Source organism: Podarcis gaigeae (genome assembly GCF_964106915.1).
Source record: "Podarcis gaigeae genome assembly, chromosome: 13".
Taxonomy (NCBI): Eukaryota; Metazoa; Chordata; class Lepidosauria; order Squamata; family Lacertidae; genus Podarcis; species Podarcis gaigeae.
The window spans coordinates 18,426,926-18,446,380 of NC_139689.1; the positions used below are offsets into that span (position 1 = coordinate 18,426,926).

Genomic DNA, 19,455 nt, shown 5'->3' on the forward strand with positions numbered 1-19,455 from the left:
GCTGGAAGGCTCTGAGAGCCGGAGATTGGGAAGACCTAACACCAAGGGTGGCTTGGTTTTCGGAGGCAGGGATGGGTTAGGAGAGGCCAGCGGCCCAGAAACAAGGGAGGGTCTGCCCCTAGTTATTTATCATTTATTTATCTATTGCATTTATGCCCCATCTTTCCTCCAAGGAGCTCAAGGTGGTATATACATAGTTCTCTTCCTCCCCATTTTATCCCCACAAAAAAACCCTGTGAAGAGGCTGTGACTGGCCCAAGGTTCACCCAAGGACCTTCCTGCCTGAGCAGGGATTTGCACCCTGCTCTCCCCAAGGCCCTAGTCCAAACACTCCAACCACCACACCACATTGGCTCTTGGAGAACACTCGAGCAGAGAGATTTTTTAAGAAGTCATTCGTCCCCCTGAAATAGGTCTGTTCAGTCCTGCAGCCCAGTTTTAAGCACATCCATTTGGTGAGCCCGGCAGGATTCAACTCGCCTTAGTAAGCCTCCTTAAGGATCATGGAGGGGGGAGAGAGCGAGCAGTGCCCCAGAGGCAGCCCCTCGGCAGGTTCTGATGTCTTTTCTCTCTCCCCCCCCCCCCCCAGTTCAAAGTTACCCTGGAGAAGACCAAGCAGGCCTTGGAAGGGGAGAACGTGGAGCTGCAGAAGGAGGTGAAGGTCCTGCAGGCAGCCAAGCTGGAGTCGGAGCAGCGGCGCAAGAAGCTGGAAAGCCAAGTCCAGGAGCTGCAGCTGCGGGCCACTGACGGTGAAAGAGTCAAAGCTGAGCTTATGGAGAGGCTGGGGAAGCTGCAGGTGTGTGTGTGTGTGTGTGTGTGTGTGTGCGCGCACTCTCTGAAGACAACCATCCTTCAGATTGCCTTCTCCTTCCACCCACTCCCAGTCCTCATTTTCCAAATCTTTTTACCCATGTAGCCTCCCAGGCTTATTAAGGCTCTCGCGTCTCTATATCTGTCCTCTGTACCTTGCAGGATTTGTGCCGAGTCAGCCCACAAATTCTATGTTTAGAATTAATTGCACAAGATATTAAGTGCCCCTATAAGTGCCTGCGTAATTCTGCTGAAGATATTGAGATGTTTAGGGGGGAGGGAAGTTGAGTAGCTGCTGGGGGTGGGAGATGGCACCAAGATGGTAAGGTGGCAAGTAAAAATGGAGGGGAAGAGTAGGTAACAGCAAGGGGGGCGAGGGAGGCTCCCCATCACCGAAACAGCCTGGCAGCCCAAAATTACACAATGCTATGCCCAGTCGCCAATCTGTTTCCTGAGCCCAACACAGCTTTCATGGTTTATAAAGCTTTACTGTGCATTCAAAAGGACTGAAAATAGGAATTTTTAAAATATGTAAAAGAAAGCTGAACTCAGAATTCCACCTTGTGCACCAAATTCAGAGTGCGTTACTTGCTTGGTTAGTGGATGCATAGAATACACAACCAGATTATTATTTTTAACTTTTGACTTTTGATAGATGGATGTTTTGATTTCCCTTGATGCATTTGGACTTTTATCTTTGGTATGTGTTTGTGTCTGTCTCTCCTCGTCTGTCTGCTGCCTTCGTCTCCCGGAAACAGAACGAACTCGACGGAGTCTCCGGTACCCTTGGAAGTGCAGAGTCCAGGGCGATAAAGCTTGCCAAAGATCTGGCCAGTGTAGAATCCCACCTGCAAGATTCCCAGGTACATGGCAAAACCTGAGAATGCAAGACAGAGAGAGGCTGAACCCTGGATGATAGAGGGTGGTGGTTGGTGCTGGAAGGTGGGGGCAATAGTCAGAGGGCAACAACAGTGAATCCCTTGAGGTTTAGGGACAAGGGGAAAGAATGTGTAAAGGGTAAGTTGCTTTATGTTCACAAAGCAATATTGGACAAGTCACTGTTTCATTTGGCCTCTGTTTTTCTGTTTCTGTAAAAGGGAATGAATGTGTCCTGTCTCACAGGGCGCAGCAAGATGAAAATTTGTAAAGTACCTGCATATTTCACATGCTAAAAGAAAAAGTATTCTCCCTGCTTACAAATACATTTTATCATTAAATATTAGTGGGCTGTGACAAAAATAGGCTGTAAACAGCTAGGAATCCAATGTATCTACTTGTAAAACAACCTCAAAAAGAAGATCTGCCTGGAACTCTCTTAATGTTAGGAGGGGCAGGCACTAATGAGCATTGCTAGATAGCATGTAACGTCATTTGGGGGCCACGAGTAAGAAGGCCATGCTCCATCCTTTCAGGCTTCTGCCTCCTGCCATAGAGGCAGGTCTTGTAATGCGTTAGGGCTTAATTGCCCCTAGTCCCTCTCTTAAGTTCCCCAGGAGAGCTCTATTAGGTGCAGAGAGAACAGTGGGCTGAGAGCTGGGGCACCTGATTTCCTGAGAGGGGAAGAAGAGGAGTAGATCTGGACAGGTTTGGTCTCTTAGCACATGTCCTTTTACCCCACCTCTCAATCGCAGGAACTGCTCCAGGAAGAGACGCGGCAGAAACTGAATCTGAGTTCTCGAGTCCGGCAGCTGGAAGAGGAAAAAGCGGGTCTGCTGGAGCAGCTAGAGGAGGAGGAGGCTGCCAAGGGGAACTTCACCCGCCAGATCCAGAGCTTACAGCAGCAGGTGGGAAACAGAAGTGGTTGACAGGCAGTCCTTCACCACCATACACACAGTGTGAGCCAAAAGGAAAAATCAGGTGTCATTGGCTCTCGTGGTTCCACCAGAGAAGGCATGTCGGACAAGCTTTTATCTGAAGTCAATGGCTTTCTCTAAGGATCTTCCTTGCCCTCTTTCTCCCCTGTGGGTTGAACTGGGGAAATGTATATCCTGGCCCAGTTCTGCCAGATCGCTTTCTTTGGACCTGCACACAAAAGGGAAGAGGGACTTGGTTTCTCTGCCACCTCTTTCCTGGCACCAGGGCTTGGAAAAGTGCCCCTGCAAACGTAACCAGTTGGTGCTCCAGCCGAGGTGTGAAGTGGAAAGCGAGTTGCTGCTTTGCTCTCCGTGGGGAGAGGCAGCTCAGCTTGCCTTCCCCTTTCAGCCAGAGATTTGCTGGGAAATACGTGAAAAAATTATAACGGGACATGATATCTGGGTAAACACATGCTAATAGAGTTCTTTTTTTAAAGAAAAGTCATTTTGCATCATCAGCATTTGAAGAAAGGAAGAGAGAGGGCTGATAAGGTCTGGGTGGAACTGGGGCTTTTGCTGCAGAAGCCTCTCATAAACTTGACTTCCAAAGTTCCCAACACTCCTTTGGTTAGCCTGGCGCTGTGTGGACAGTGTGTGACTTCCCCTGTGCCCATTCCGCCAGGTGATGGAGACCAAGAAGAAGCTGGAGGACGATGCTGGGGTAGCCGAAGCAATAGAGGAGGCTCGGCGCCGGGCAGCCAAGGACCTGGAGGCTCTCTCCTTGCGCTACGAGGAGCGGGTCCAGGCCTGCGACAAGCTGGAGAAAGGACGGACCCGGCTGCAGCAGGAGCTGGATGATGTCACCGTCGCCCTGGACCAGCAGCGCCAGGTGGTCTCTGCCCTTGAGAAGAAGCAGAAGAAATTCGACCAGGTGAGGCCTATGTTTCCCCCATCAGGTCTTTCTACCAATTAGTTGTTCTGCAGTTTGCCCCTCAGTCACTTCAATTGACTATATACTGCTTCCCGACTGGGGAAATAGATGTCACTTTCCCTGCACACAAACACCCCCCGTTCTAATTCAGTTCTAAATTGGCTTTGTGTACCTGAAAAGCAGTGTCTCAAAAACTACGCCCACGACAAGTCTTTCTTTGGCTCAGAAAAACCTTTAACTTAAACAGGTCTTTCACCTGTGATTTGGAATTATTCCCCTCACAATGGGATCTCTTTATTCCTGTCATTTTGGATACCATTTTCCCCCACCTTCCCGTCTTTATCTTAATGATAACCTGCATTCCTGCATATCTCTCTCTCTCTCTCTCTCTCTCTCTCTCTCTCTCTCTGCTGCGTCTGGCCAGTGGCGTAGCGTGGGGGTGCAGGGGGGGGCCGGCCGCACCGGGCACAACATCTGGGGGTTAGGGTTAGGGGGCGCAAATGTACGGGTTAGGGAGTGCAAATCCACGGGTTAGGGGGTAAAAATTACTTGCCTTGCCCCGGGTGCTGACAACCCACGCTACGCCACTGCGTCTGGCATCCCCAAAAACCCTAAGTTGAACCCAATTCTCCGCTGCCCAGTCAAGGACAGCTTGATCACTGTTTCCATTGAGGCCTCTTTGGATCCTTGACAGATGCTGGCTGAGGAAAAGCTGATCTCTGCCCGCTACGCCGAGGAAAGGGACCGAGCGGAAGCAGACTCCCGGGAGAAGGAGACCAAGGTGCTCTCGCTGAGCCGTGCCCTGGAGGAGGCTCTGGAGACACGGGAGGAGCTGGAGAGGCAGAACAAGCAGCTGCGGGCAGAAATGGACGACCTGGTCAGCTCCAAGGACGACGTCGGCAAGAACGTAAGGGAGCCCGGACACCTGGGTCCACGGGAAGAGGGGGTGACAGTAGGGCGGAAATGTGCCGAGAGGTCTGGCTCTCATTTTCTGAAGAAGGAGGCAGGAAGTAACGTTTTTTTCAGGCTGCCACTTCCTTTAAAACAAATTCTTCCCTCCCCACCCCTCCCTTGCAACAGCAAGACCCACAATTTATTTATTTTTTAAAAAATGGAATCTTCAGATTTCTAAGACTCCAGCACAGTCATGAGTTTGGGAAACACTGTGGCATATGGGATGTCATGCAAACTTAGGAATACTTTGACAGGAAGCCAGCCTTTCCACTACAATCCCCTCAGTGTGATCACGACACTCCACCCCTTACATCAGGGGTGTGGGACATGTGGCCCTCCACATGTTGGAGGACTCAAACTCTCTGCAGCCCCAACAAGCATGGTCAATAACCAGGGTTGTTGGAAACTGTAGCCCAGTAATGTTTGTAGGGCCACCAGCCTCCCTGCTCCTCCTGCTTTTCTCCCCTGACACCCCACCCCCACTACTTCCCATCAGGTGCATGAGCTGGAGCGTTCGAAGCGGGCCCTGGAGCAACAGGTGCAGGAAATGCGAGCCCACCTGGAGGAGCTGGAAGACGAGCTTCAGGCCACGGAGGACGGGAAGCTCCGCCTGGAGGTCAACATGCAGGCCCTGAAGGCCCAGCACGAGAGGGAGCTGCAGAACCGCGACGATGCCAACGACGACAAGAAGAAGCTGCTTGGGAAACAGGTGGGGAGGGAGGCTGGGGAGGCTCAGTCCCTGTCAGCCTTTGCCCAAGTGTGCCTAGAACATAAAGTGTCAAGAATAGTGGCGAAAGGGCCCATATTTGCATAAGAGGACCAGTGTGGTGCCACAGTTAGAGGGTGGCAGACGTAGACGGATGGGTGCAAGTCGTAACCCGAATGATCTCTCACAAGGTGGTCGTGAGGCTTCATGGGAGGTGGTGGGCAAGGTTGGATTAACCATGAAGCAAAAGAAGCATGGGCTTAGGGCATCAACGGCAGGGGGGCACCACATAATTTTTCCCGTTGCCAGATTTTTAACATTCAAGGTCAGCTGAGCGTTCATCTTCTCAGTTGAAGTATGTTAAAAATCCCAACAGAAGAGTGACGTAGAACTGTGCCAAGCAGAGAGGCAGCTGTTTCTCCTCTTGACGTTTTCTTGCTGCTGCATCCCCAGGTGCGGGAGTTGGAGGCTGAACTGGACGCGGAGAGGAAGCAACGGGCCCAAGCGCTTGCAGCCCGGAAGAAGCTGGAGCTTGATCTTCAGGAGGCGCTGGCACAGCTGGATGCGGCCAACAAGGGACGGGACGAAGCAGGGAAGCAGCTGCGAAAATTGCAGGTGTGGGTGTGTGGGTGAAAGAGAGAGGGGGGGGGGAGGAAGGAAGGGAGACACTGCCTCATTTTAATTTTGTAAAAAAATATCCTTACTATATTTTCAAAACTTAATAAAAGACAAGCAACAAAAGCAGCTAACAAATGTTTCTCCACAACCAACCAATGCAGCCAAAACAATGCACATATATAAGAAGGTACATGAAAACTGGTCTGATAAATCTCTCCACGGATAGCTATTACAAAAAATGCAACACCACTATTGCATTGTCTCCCATATTAGGGGTTTTTCATTATTCCAATCAATATTTATATCATAAGGGAGATGTGAAACTTTTTAAATAGTAGCTGCTTGTTTAGAGATAACTAGATGTTGGCATTTCGCAATAAGCGTATCTCTTGATTCTTGATACACTCGATTCTGGACAGTCACTCTGGCAGAAAAACTGAACTGCCAAGTCTGAGCGACCCATTATCTTTTTATGTCACTTTAATATATGCGGTGTGAGGGCCATATGAGATACTCCCTGATTATATTATTTAGACAGTGCCCTCGATGCGCAGTCTACATGAACGTACAAAGACAGGATCCTGCTCCAAAGATCTTTCAGTCTAAAAATTCAGCACACAGGAGATGACTGAGAAAGCAGTGGAGGGTGGGATAAAGAGGGGAAGGCTGTGTGACTTATTTCAACAACCCCTCCTTAGGCTTCTCTACAGGTAGGGCAAGGGTAGCCAACATGGGAGTCCTCTGGATGTTGTTGGACTTGAACTCCCATGAGCCCCGGCCAGCATGGCCAGTGGGTCAGAGGCATTGTGTGCACTGTAGTCCAGCTACAACAAGAAGGGTCATTGCTTCCCCTACAGTAGGGTATGGGGACTAGGGCATTGCCATACAGTCACTTGCCTGGGAGGGCGTGTGTGTGTGTAATTCCTCAGCCACCCTTATGTTCTTGGTATAAGGAGTCATGCTTCTGCTGTTTTTTAAGCATCTTTTCCCTCCCAATTCCAGGCCCAGATGAAGGAGCTCTGGCGGGAAGTGGAGGAGGCCCGTGCAGCCCGCGAAGAGATCTTCATTCAGTCCCGCGAGAGCGAGAAGAAGCTGAAGAATCTGGAGGCAGAGTTGCTGCAGCTGCAGGAGGTGAGGGGTGAAGCTCCATGGAGCCTCCTGAAGGAACTGGAGAGATAGCGGTGGCTAGCGGTGGGCAGATCAATTGCGGACACTCTTCCATTTTGCTGCCAGCTTGAGCCCATCTTGAGCCAGTAGAGTGGAGTCCCCAAGGCAGTTGGATCACGCCTTGCAATCCTCCTTCTGGCAACTCCATAGCCAACCCAGTGCCAAACATATTGCTTTGCTTTCCTTTGGACCACATCAATGGGACTGGGGGGTGGGGCTTGTCAACCTCCATATACAATGCCTAGGCTTGCCGTCCTGCAAATGCGGCAAAAACAATGTGGGAGGCAGCAGTTAGGAGTTAGAAACTCAATATGATGGGCGTAAGGAGAGATCATTGTGTCTCACTGGTCAGCTACTGCCCGCTTTAAGCCAGGCAAACCCCGGTCAATAAACTGCTGACCCGCCAATGTCCACCTGCTTGAATGGGGTTTGGACAAGCACTCAGCAAGCAGGCCGAACTTCTGCTCCAAGTCGATAGGTCTCTACAGCCACAGCTGTAGTTTGACTTCAGCCAACAGGTTGACCCCCAAAAGCTCACTCCTTCAATAATATAATAATTAATAATTTATTATTTATACCCCGCCCATCTGGCTGGGTTTCCCCAGCCACTCTGGGCGGCTTCCAACAAAATATTAAAATACAATAGTGTGTCAAACATTAACAGCTTCCTTAAAGAGGGCTGCCTTCAGATGTCTTCTAAAAGTATGAAATGCTGCTGCTGTTTTTTTAATCAGTGGATAATGGGAAGGATACCCTCTTTCCTGTTTTCACCTGTTCCTCCCTATCGCCATCCAGCCTGCCTTCTGCTGACCTTTCCCCATCACTTGCAGGAACTGGCAGCGTCAGAGCGAGCCAAGAGGCAGGCGCAACAGGAGCGGGACGACCTGGCGGATGAGCTGGCCAATGGGAACAGCGGCAAGTGAGTGGGGAAGCCCATTTCCCATGCTCCTTTGATTCCATTGAGCATGCACAACGGATGACGGTGTTTTGTGTGAATGGAGTTTTTTTGCTCAAGGGACTGCTTAGTTAAGGCACTTAAATCTGTTCAGCAAGCAGCCAGTGTGAACGCAAAATGGTTAGCTTTCGAAGGTTGCTCTAGGAGTAATTAATCTGGATCAGGGTTGCCTCTTCTAGGCTTGCCTTTTAATCTGGAATCGGCATGATTTGTTCACAGAGAATCCAGATGACATGGTTTTTTTTGGGGGGGGGAGTGTTCTGTGTTGTACTCATGTCCTTTATTTTCGGACCTGACCTGTTGTGGGTTTTTTAAATGTTAAAACACAGTGGTAGCGCCACGTCCAGCATGGATAAGCAAAATATTACTGAGGTTTTCCAGGGCTAGTGTGCCAAAGCTGCCTTTCAATAAGCAATTTCCCCTTTTTTCAGTTTTTGAGTAAAACAGCACTGTTTTTTATAAAATGGAGGCGGGGAGCAAGGAGTGGACATTAGTTATTGAAGACTTCCCCCTGCCCAGAGGAAGGAACTGACCAAGAATCAATTGTGGGTTGTTCATCAGGTGACGCTGCCGCCGCCATGTTGAACAGGAAGTGATTAGAGGCTGAGGCCCATTTTAATTTTGCTTCCACCCGATTGCAGAAAAGCAGTGTCTCAGTGGCGCTAAGGGCTCTAGCCTAAATGGTGGGATGTTCCTTGGGTGGGCTTCCTCCAGAGACTTTTCTCTGATCAACTGCTGTGTCACGGCCCTCACTCCCCAAATTACGCTCCCTCAGGTCTGCTCTCATGGATGAAAAGCGCCACCTTGAGGCCAGGATTGGTCAGCTGGAGGAAGAGCTGGATGAGGAGCAGAGCAATATGGAGCTCATGAACGACCGATACCGCAAGCTCAGCATGCAAGTGAGTCCCCCCACCCCTTTTTCGGAGCAGGCCCAAGAGAGAGCAGGCCCTCTTACGGCGTGCACTCCCTGGCCCTGTGGCTCTGAAACCTCCTCCTGTCACACAAATACACACACCCCATCTTCCGTGTCCTCTCTGCAGGTGGAAACGCTCACCACAGAGCTGGCAGCGGAGCGCAGCTTCTCGCAGAAGGCCGAGAACGCCCGGCAGCAGCTGGAGCGCCAGAACAAAGACCTGAGGGCCAAGCTGGGAGAGATGGACTCCTCTGTCAAGTCAAAGTACAAGATGGCCATCGCAACCCTGGAGTCCAAGGTGGCCCAGTTGGAGGAGCAGTTGGAGCAGGAGTCCAGGTAGAGCCCTGAGATCCAAGGTGGCAAATACACCCCCACAAACACCCAGTGCTTTGAGCTGGTGTGGTACTGAGTGGTTAGAGCACTGGACATAGTGCAAAATGAGACAAGGAGCCTGTATGCTCCACCCCCCCTTACTACAAACAGCTTTAGATTGGACACATTTATTGTTCATTTATTTATTACATTTATATACCACCTTTATATACTCTCCAGGGATGTGGGTGGCGCTGTGGGTTAAACCACAGAACCTAGGACTTGCTGATCAGAAGGTCAGCGGTTCGAATCCCTGTGACGGGGTGAGCTCCCGTTCCTCAGTCCCTGCTCCTGCCAACCTAGCAGCTCAAAAGCATGTCAAAGTGCAAGTAGATAAATAGGTACCACTCCGGCGGGAAGGTAAACGGCATTTCCGTGCGCTGCTCTGGTTCGCCAGAAGCGGCTTAGTCATGCTGGCCACATGACCCGGAAGCTGTACGCCGGCTCCCTTGGCCAATAAAGCAAGATGAGAGCCGCAACCCGAGAGTCGGTCAAGACTGGACCTAATGGTCAGGGGTCCCTTTACCTTTTTATATACTCTCCAGGTGGTTACATGGTTCTCCCCTCCTCATTTCATCCCCACAACCACCCTGTGGGGTGGGTTAGCTTAAGAGTTAGCGGGCTTCATGGCAGATTCAAACCCTGGTCTCCCAGGTCCTAGTCCAGTACTCTTTTAACTGTTACACCAGACACTAAATAGATTTAGGCTGGATAAACAGCACGAAAGGGGGTGTTTTAAAGCACCACTCTCCTGCGGTCCCATTGAATGACAAACAAGACACAAAAAATGAGTGGGAGATCTCCTGGTGTCTCTTCTAACATGGCCTGCATTGATGTGTCCCGGGTTCAAATCTCCGCCCGACTGCAAAGCTTGCCAGGTCAGCTAATGCGACTCGGCTTAATCTCCCTCAAGGGTTGCTGTAAGGATAAGGTTGGGGGAACACCACATATAACACCACCTGGACCTCTTTGGAAGAAGGATGGAATAAAAGTGTAGTGTTAATACACACACGAAATATATCGTGCATATATACTGCTTTCACATGGGCTCCCAGTATTCTCCCACCTAGTTTCACCTTGCTTATTTCTAGGGGTGGGGCAACATCAGAGGTTCCCAGGCCATTAATTAGGGCTCTCTTCCACATTTTCAGTTTTTTTTTTAAAAATAAATTCTCTGATTTGCACAAACTGCATATCTTTCTCTGTCTTGCTAGCTATGTTGCAGGGAGAGCTATGGGGAAAACTCTTATAGTGAAGACTAGGACCATGAGTGAATTTGCAGTGGGAATGGATAAATAAACATTAAGAATTAATTTCTTCAGAATAGAGGTGGCCACTTTAAGCATGCTTATCAAAAAGTATGAGCAGACGTTGGCATGTAGAACCGCCCTAAGGAAAATGTTGTCATGTCTAATCTCCCCAGGAATGGATACAGCTGGGAAAATATACCTGACCTATATAAAGGCACCCCAGCTTCCCCCTAAGCAATGCTGGGTCCAGGAACATCCCCAGACTAAATAATAACTCTTTCCCACCCACAGCCACCCTGATTTCTTCCTATACTTTCTGTTTTTTTAGGGAGAGGATTCTATCAGGGAAACTTGTGCGGAGGGCAGAGAAGAAACTCAAGGAGGTGATTCTGCAAGTGGATGAAGAGAGGAGGAACGCAGATCAGTACAAAGATCAGGTATGGCCAAGATGTCTGCTTTCCCCACCCACCACACATTTTGAGCCCTGGGGCATATTTTCAGTGCTTGGGACTCGTCTATCGGAAATGTTGAAGAAATAGTCAACAAAACCTCTGAGCATGTGCAAAACACCTGCCCTCAGCATTTATAAGTTTTCCAGGGCAAGGCTTGCAACTTCAGGGCACATTTGAACCCTGCCATCTTTTTCCTTGATGCTAGATTTTCAGGCTGCTCTGCATGGACCTATTTTACAGATGCATACTGTTTTATTTATCTTTTTAGCCTTTGTTTTTGTTACTTTTTTTTTATCTCCCTTCCTTTGAAGGCAAAAAAAAAATAGTTCCCTAAAAATAAACAAATATTTAGAAATTAAGCAGCCACACAGTATTTAAAACACTTCCCCCCACATCCTGCATCTTGACCTCAGCGACTTTGTTTCCTTAAGTCATAAAAACGGGAAGATGAAATGGTGGCTCAGTAGCCATATTGAACTTAACGCACGTCGAGCTGCCTGGAAGATTTGCATGCCTTGGGGATCCAGTTTTCTGCTCACCTTAGACCTCTCTCTCTCTCTCCCTTTCTCTTTTCTGGTAGGTTGAAAAGAGCCACCTGCGGCTAAAGCAACTCAAGCGGCAGCTCGAAGAAGCGGAAGAGGAGGCCTCTCGGGCCAACGCCAGCCGCCGCCGCATGCAGCGCGAACTCGAGGACGTCACCGAGTCAGCAGAGTCCATGAATCGCGAGGTGACCAGCCTGCGGAATCGTCTCAGGTGAGCAGGGTTATTATGGACGAGTGGGGGCTTGGCCTGGGTGGGATCTGGGTGCAGGACACTTCTTCAAGATTCAGACCCTCCGCCATATGCCTTGTGACTAGTTCCTAGCCCTAGGAACGGAGGAGGCCTTAGACTGATGGCCCATCTTGCTCATCATTGCCTTCACTGTTGGCTGTGCCTCTCCAGGTTTTCAGGCCATTAGGATGTCCGGGACTGAATTTGAGACCTTCTGCCTGCAAGGCAGATGCTCTGATCTCAATATAGGGCCCTTGACACAGCTAGTTGAGAGTAGATTGCCCTGCCTTGTATGTCCCCCATGTCTTCCTGTCCCCACATGCCCTTAGATGCTCCCCTTTTTGTCTCTTTTTCTTTTGCTGTTCTCATATCTCCATAATCCCTAGACCTGGATTAAACATAATGCTCAATATGCTACAGAATATAGCTTCAGGTAGGGTTGCCACATGTCAGAAAGTGAAATTTGCCCAAAAAACTACACTACCGACACAGGCTACCATATGTCTGGATTTTTCCCAGACATTTCAGCAATTTTCGCCCAGATGCTGTTTGCGAGGGCTGAATACCAGCTATGCCTGGGAAATTCCAGCTGTATGGCAGCCCTGGCTTCCGGTAAATGTTTATCACAGTCATGACCACAGAGAGACAAAATGGCTAGAGTGGCACTCACACAGCCTGGGAAAATGAGAAGCTGCTGTTGGCCACAATTGTCTCCGTGGGGTTGCCCAGTGCATCGTTCCATCCCTTGGCATCTCAGCCGAGGTTGCCTTGGAAATTAGAGGAGAAAACTGATGCAGAAAGTCTCCCCTACACACCCACACAAAACAGATCCACACTGGATAACTAGAACCTTTAGAATATGCCTGCACTAGAAAAACATGCAGTTATTTTAAATGGTTCCGGCCTGACTCGCTCCACTCCCAGGCTCCTTCTGTTGCTCCCTGGCACAAGAGGTGGGGAACTGGAGCCTGGATCTTTGATTTCCTGTAGGCCAGATTTTATACTTGTTTTAAATAATGTTAAATCAATTAGTTGAAATCCTTTTTCTGCTTTGCAGAGACAGCCCAGGCTTTAGTACCACCTCTCTTCCATGGGGGCGGGTGGGACTCAGATCCCTATTTCAAGGCAGCGGTAGATAGAACCTGGAAGCTACAGTTTTGAAGCCTTCGCTCCCCAATATCTCTTAGCATTTTCAGCCACCTCGTAACAGTTCTGTTTCCAAGCACAAATCCCAAGTAGCCCCCAGTTCTTCAGCCCGGGAACCTAGGGAACCCAACTCGCTTCCCCATCCTGTTTATACTTTTTCCTGACCTTCCCGTCTCTTTCCATGTGGAGTTCTTTCCAGATCATCCGTTCATGCTTGCACCCCTCTCTCTCTCTCTCTCTCTCTCTCTCTCTCTCTCTTTTCTTTGTCTCTGTTTACATCCCATCTTTTTCTCGGCCCAACAGCAAGTTAGAACGCCGTCAGCGGAAGTACGTTCTCACTCCCCTGTTGTTCTGCATGTGTGTGCTGTGCAGTTTCGGAGTGTGTGTGTGTGTGCCCACGCACGTGCAGTTGCCGCACAGAAGCTCCTGGCTTCCCCCCTCCTGGTTAAGGGCTGGAACAGATTTGTCATGGGAGAACCGCATTCTGATTTCCTCCCTTCCACTGTGCACACACCACGTGACTCCCCCCCTCCGAAGAATCCTGGGAACTGTAGGGTTTTTTGGTTTTTTAAAAAAAGGACTGCTGGGAATTGTAGCTCGTCTGAGAGCAAACTAGAGTTCCCAGGATTCGTTGTGGGGAAGCAATGTGCTTTAAATGTGCAGTGTGCATCCTACTCTTGACATTCTGACCACTACACTGTGATTTTTGTGCGTGATGTGGCCGTAACTGCCTTTTTGCCCATCCCTCCAGCAATACTTAATAGCATGTTGTGAGCAGGAAGCGGGGGGCTGTAAAACAGGGGAGAGCTGAGCACCAGCTCTTTCATTGTTGGGAGATCTGACCCTGGATCTCGCCCTGCCCTGCCTGTTTCTGCCCTGCTGGCTGCTATAGAGAGGAGAGCAGGAGTGCTTGCTGACATCCCTGGCAACTTTTGACTCTCAGTTAAGGGAGCGCTTTTAGCTGGAGGGGGTGTTGGCAGGGGGGTGCTTCTACTGTGAAGACGCTTGCTATGGACGTGAGCTTCCAGCTGTCCCCCGTCCCAGGAAGAGGGGACAGGAAAAAGCCCCCAGTAAGGCTGGTGCTTCTCTCTTCTCTGTAGGCAAGGTGTGCTTGTTGTAACCTTGGTAGGCTCACTTTTTCTATCCAAAGAACTTCCAGCTACCCAGAGTGATGTAGGTGAGCGAGAGAGCGCGAGCAGACCCTGCGGGCACTTTCTCCCCAAGCAATAGCTGCTTCTCTCTTGGCAATCGTACCATCATCCACCTGATTTCCAAATCGAAAGAGGCAAAACGAAAGGGGAGGGGGAGAATCCAGAATTAGACGGTCCATTTAGAAATGCCACAGATGGTTTGCAGAAGGCGGGAACTTAGGGTTGCCCTTGCAGTGATGTCCTGGGCAGCATTTAGCAGGTGAGGCTGATGCCAGTATATAATTCAGAAAGCCTCTTGGCAGAATGCAAAGCACAGTTGCGCTTGCCCCAAAGGGAAGTACCACCGTTTTTTAGCAAGGATGCTCTGGGGATGCGGGCAGTGGTGAAACGGATGCCCTGTCCCTTGCATCTCTGTGGTGCAAGCTCAGCATGGACCGTTTTGAGTGGCAGCTTTGGCACATATTTCAGCGGGGCAATCGGGGCAGCATTGGGAGTGAGTGCACTAGGCAAGGAGCTTGCCACTTCTGCAGGCTCCAGCAAGATAAACAAGGGTCAGAAGAGGCTTCCGGTTGCTGGGAGGCGACTGTGCAGTGTGGCCGTAGAAATGTTTGCTGGAGGGAGAAGCCTGAGTTGCGCCAGAACAGGAACAGGGGGCAGTGGCCCTCCTGATGTTGTTTGGGGTTTGGGCTGCGGCTCCCATCATCCCTGACCATTGGCCATGTTGGCTGGACCTGGTGGTGCTTGGCAGCCCAATAACATCTCCCAGTGCCTGCGCTAGGGGCATTTGCCAATCCCAGCTTAGGGAGTCGAGTACCTGGGAGCATGGCTAGCTTTTGTGGGGAGGGGGTGGGAATTGATACTCAAATGTCCGCTGCGGTGCCAATACGGATTCCCTTTTCCCTCTTCATCGCAGACGCACCCCTCTGAGCTTCACCACCCGAACCGTGCGGCAGGTGTTCCGCCTGGACGGCGTCTCAGACGAGGAGACCGAAGACCCGGAGAGTGACTCTCCGTCTGCAAACCACCAGCCTCCTACGCCCCTGACGCCCTCTCAGGGGCAGCAGCCGGGCCCCCCTGCGGAGCCAGCCCAGACTGAATGAGGCAGGGATGTCAGACCCCAGGGGGTGGGGGGGGGTCGCAAGACCAGGGGCGGGGAGTAGGAACCCCAACCTTGCTACACTGTCATGTATACAAAAACAAAAAAAGGAACCCCCTCCCTACACTTGCCCCCACCCTCCGGCTTCTCTTTCAAGGGTCTCCCAGCTCTCCTATCAGGCTGCACTTTAATATCAACCACCCCTGAGGGGTGGGAAATCTGGGAGGAGGGAGGTTCAGGGGTCAGGATTTTAACTATATCCCTTTAAAAAGAAAAAGGAAAATCCAACTCTCAAATAGCCATTGCTTCTCCGGCACCTTCTCTCCCTCCCCCATCCAAAACCCTTCTTTCTCTCCTCTCCTCCCAGCTCCAGTACGGATATATATATAAAGAACTCCTTGCCCACAACTAAGGAAAAATATACATATCAAAGTTCGGGCATCGAAGTGGCAAATTTACACAGACTGGGGTGGGGAAGGGATGGCGCTATGCAGCCCTGCTTCTCGGGGTTCATGCAGCGATCGATCCCCTTGCCTGGCACCCGAATGCACCCAAGCCCCGGATGGAGACATCTGCTTTCTCGCAGGGAGACCCTTTGCTCTCAGCGCTGAGGGGCAGCTGTGTCGGGTGTGGGGGCCTTCTGCTCCCTTTGGTTCCAGCCACTCCATCTCGTCTCCTTGCCTTCCCGTTCCCCTTCTTCCCAGGGGGGGTCATGGGGGAGCTGGAGGAGTGAGTCCTTGGGATGCCTTCACGTGAAGGATACATGTGGAGATTTTTTTATCATCTCTGGAAGGCGGCTTCCCTCCAGCACACCTTAGCCTGCTGGAGTTACTCTCTGGACCTCACACCTGCCTTTCACACCTGCCCAGACTGTGGGCAGAGGAAGATGCGGAATGAACTGGAAACCATTCATCTCAGCCTGCCTTCTCTCGTTTTTTGGACTGGGATCTCGCCCTCTCTGCATATCGTTGTCAGCAGCCAAGAGCACTTTGATCTCCTCCTCCTCCTCTTCTCTTGCCACCATCCCTAAACCTGCTGTGGCGGTGGGTTGCGTGAGGAAGCCAGGATTTGCAAACCCTGTAGATTCAATAGCAACGACAGGCCACAAGCTGGCCAGTTTCATCTTGCCTGATTGCACATGTGTGTGGAATTCTGCTATGTATCGTGCACAGAATTTGAGTTCTAGGGACTCTCTGCATTCCTTTTTTTTTTTTTTTTGTCTTCCTCCAATCCAATAGAGGGGAAAACAACAAGCCAAGTTGCTGGTCCTTGTGAGCTGTGGATATGCATTAAAAAACTTCCAGATGAACTTCTGCACAAACCTCTGGTGTTCAGAGGCGGCTGCATCTGTGCCCTCTTAGCTACTTGCCTGCCTTTGCTTTTGCACCTGATCATTCTTCCTATTCCTGTATGGCTCCTTACCAGAATTCACGTTCTGCTAAAAAAAAGAGAGAGAGAGACCCCAGAAGCTTGAGGCAGGCAGTTGAGTTAACAATGCAAAATATGCCTACAATGCAGAAATCATATTGATTTACTGAAGGGATTTGAACTCTGGTGCAGAAGCTTTGGGTTAGCACAAAGAACGAAGAAAGTGCTAACAGTAATAAGCAGCTGTTTCCAAACTGTCCTCGTTCCTCTTTTGCCGAAACACCAGGATATGCTTTTGGTATTTGGGGGGAGGGGGGTGATCTTCCCCCAAATCCTACTGGGCGCGTCTGTGAGGCTGGGTTCACAAGCATCTTCGTTGCTTGCAATGAATTCTGAACCTCGCTCACCTTCACCTGTTTTAGGAGCGACAACTTTGCTTTTCTCTCTCAAAGTCTTGGCACTGCTTATCACCACTATGCAGGGCCAGTTCATACACAGCCATGCCTGAAAACTGCACGAGTGCTGGTTGCCACGGTTGCAAATCTGGGAGTTTCAACTGCTTCCATGCATGAACATACAGATGGCGTGTGAAGCAGTCCTTATCTCAAGGTGCAACAGGCGAGCTAAGAGTCCCTAATTATCCAGGGGCTCTTTTCTTTTTTTGCTCACTTTGGTTTCTGATTTTAATTCCTTAACAATGGTGCACAAAGGAGCTCCTCCCCTTATTCAGTTGGGCAAGGCTCTGACAATGAGCTGTCTGTTGTTGAGAATGTGCAACCCAATTCTATGCATGTCTACTCAGAAGCAAGGCCCACTATGTTCAAGGGGGCTTACTCCCAGGTAAGTGCCCGTAGGGTTTCAAGCTTGGTAATATAAAGCACTTTTAAGTATATGCAAAGGGTTTTACATTTGGGCGCTATAACCTTCCAACAGATTGGCTTCACCCCCAAAGGTGTTCTCCTCCATCGTCTCCTGAGGCAGACGGATGCCAACCATTACTTTGGAATAGATCCATTGTGCACCTTATATAAGCTAACAGCAGATGGGCAGAGTGAGACCAAAAAAATAATAATCCAGCTTGTTCCTGCACCTGACGTGTGGAGAACCTTTCGTACCCTCCAGATGTTGATATACTACGTTTCCCATCATTCCTGGAAGTTGTACTTAAGCAAAATCTGGAGGGGAGGGCAAAGGTTCCCCATGCCTGCCTTGTTAAGGAATTCAAAATGAAGGGTAGCCGTGTTGGTCTGCCATAGTCAAAACAAAAAAATTCCTTCCAGTAGCACCTTAAAGACCAACTAATTTAGTTCTTGGTATGAGCTTTCGTGTGCATGCTTTCGGTATGAGCTTTCGTGTGCTATCTGAAGAAGTGTGCATGCACACGAAAGCTCATACCAAGAACTAACTTAGTTGGTCTTTAAGGTGCTACTGGAAGGAATTTTTTTGTTTCAAAATGAAGGGTTTGCAAATCCTAGCTTGGACTCAAAATATAAACATCCACTTGTGCCTGGTCCTAAGGCTCCAGGAACTGGCACTGGGGGTGGGGTGGGGTCTGTCTTTCTAAATATATATATATTTGAATAATTATTATTATTTTTTGCATGGTGGTTTCTTGTCTTAATTTGTTCTAATTCTGTATTATTATTATTTGTTTCTAACAAAAGCATTTTATTCCAAGCGACTTGATTTTGTTTTTTCTCAAACCCAGGGGGTTTGCATTTTTTTTTAAAAAAAAATCTTTTTGTCCCCCCCTTCTCCCCACCCTACCATTGCTGACTTGGATCTGTTTGGAGTTTCTTATCCTGATGTAAAGGGCCATAGCAATTATCCTGCTCCTTTTTTTGTTAAAAAAAAAGAAAGAGAAAAAAAAGAATACTTTTTAAGAAAAAGTATGTCTTCTATTAAAAGCTCATCTCGAATTACCAGTCTTCTGCGTGAAATATTATTTGTTTTTGTTAATGAATTGTTGGGTGGGGGGGGGGGGCGCGTTGATGCCATGCTGCTACATATTGTCAAAGATCTTGCCTGCAAGGCTGGAATTCTGGAGCTGTGTATTTCTGGGGGTAACTTTCAACTGTGCAAATACAGTCAGCTGCCCATTCCTGCAGAGTCTGGGTTGCCAGACAGCCAAGCCTGGCGGCAGGGGTGGGGAAGTGGTAATTGTGGTGTGTTTTTGTACAGCAGGTCAGATTATCTAGTCTTTTGGCATCTCTCCAGGGAACTTGGGCTGGGAGAGTATTTCACATCACTGGATCCTTTTAACTATGTGTGTCAAAAACTGAGCCTCAGAAACCATGGGCCAAGGGTCATCCAGTCCAGCCCCCTTTTGTGCTGGTCTCTGTCCCCCTGGCCATTTCAAAAACATGCCAGGCTGCAACAGTGGGCCTGCTCTGGATTCCACCCCTGGTGGCTCCGTCTCCAGCCTTCGCAGGGACCAGAATTATTTCACTCCCTACCATTGCAGGGCATATCCTCAACCAGCAGCTATTCCCCGTTTGTATTAATTTTGGGAGATCTAATGGTTCTCACTGCTCCCTTTCAGCTATGGTTGATTTTGGCTCTCTTTTTAAATGGAGAATTAGTGGAACTGAGTGACAAGCCAGAAAATAAATAACCTGCTCTCTCTGACCAAACATTATAGGAACCTGACTCAGTATAAGTCAGACCTATCTAGCTCATTATTGTTTACAGCGGTGTCCCGTGTCAGTCGTAATCCCACAGTAAACCAGATAAGAGATCTGTGCATGGGTGTAGGCGGGGGGGGGGGGCAGCTGCCCCGTTAGATCAAGTAAAACAACAGAAATACTTAACTGACCAATCACGTCGGTTCTGCCCTCCCCAACAAAAGCCTTGCCCCCCAACCAAGTCTTGGGCCCCGAAATCCTGGCTACGCTCATGGATCTCTGGCCCACCAAATGTTGGACCATAACTCACGATCCGTAAGCATTGGCTGTGCTGCCTGGTGCTGATGGGAGTCCCGCAACATCAGGGAGCATGTGCAG

The 19,455-nt window shown here is 49.6% G+C and overlaps 1 protein-coding gene across 7 annotated transcripts in view; it reads left to right on the top strand.

Annotated features, from left to right (window-relative positions):
• Window positions 1-18,378, top strand: part of LOC310829362 (uncharacterized protein) — a 62,081-nt gene extending 43,703 nt beyond the window's left edge. For 5 of the 7 annotated variants that reach the window (XM_083707696.1, XM_083707697.1, XM_083707699.1 and 2 more), the window contains 15 exons: window positions 590-796; window positions 1,569-1,673; window positions 2,442-2,594; window positions 3,286-3,534; window positions 4,229-4,441; window positions 4,985-5,197; window positions 5,648-5,809; window positions 6,815-6,943; window positions 7,810-7,898; window positions 8,710-8,833; window positions 8,975-9,183; window positions 10,798-10,906; window positions 11,502-11,674; window positions 14,903-17,686; window positions 17,913-18,378. In XM_083707696.1, coding sequence (XP_083563822.1) covers window positions 590-796; window positions 1,569-1,673; window positions 2,442-2,594; window positions 3,286-3,534; window positions 4,229-4,441; window positions 4,985-5,197; window positions 5,648-5,809; window positions 6,815-6,943; window positions 7,810-7,898; window positions 8,710-8,833; window positions 8,975-9,183; window positions 10,798-10,906; window positions 11,502-11,674; window positions 14,903-15,089 — 2,322 coding nt within the window. In that variant the 3' untranslated portion in view covers window positions 15,090-17,686; window positions 17,913-18,378. Of the gene's footprint in view, window positions 1-589; window positions 797-1,568; window positions 1,674-2,441; window positions 2,595-3,285; window positions 3,535-4,228; window positions 4,442-4,984; window positions 5,198-5,647; window positions 5,810-6,814; window positions 6,944-7,809; window positions 7,899-8,709; window positions 8,834-8,974; window positions 9,184-10,797; window positions 10,907-11,501; window positions 11,675-13,141; window positions 13,166-14,902; window positions 17,687-17,912 lie in introns of all 7 variants that reach the window. The other 2 variants (XM_083707695.1, XM_083707694.1) reach the window with 1 other exon arrangement.
• The last annotated feature ends 1,077 nt before the right edge of the window (window positions 18,379-19,455 follow it).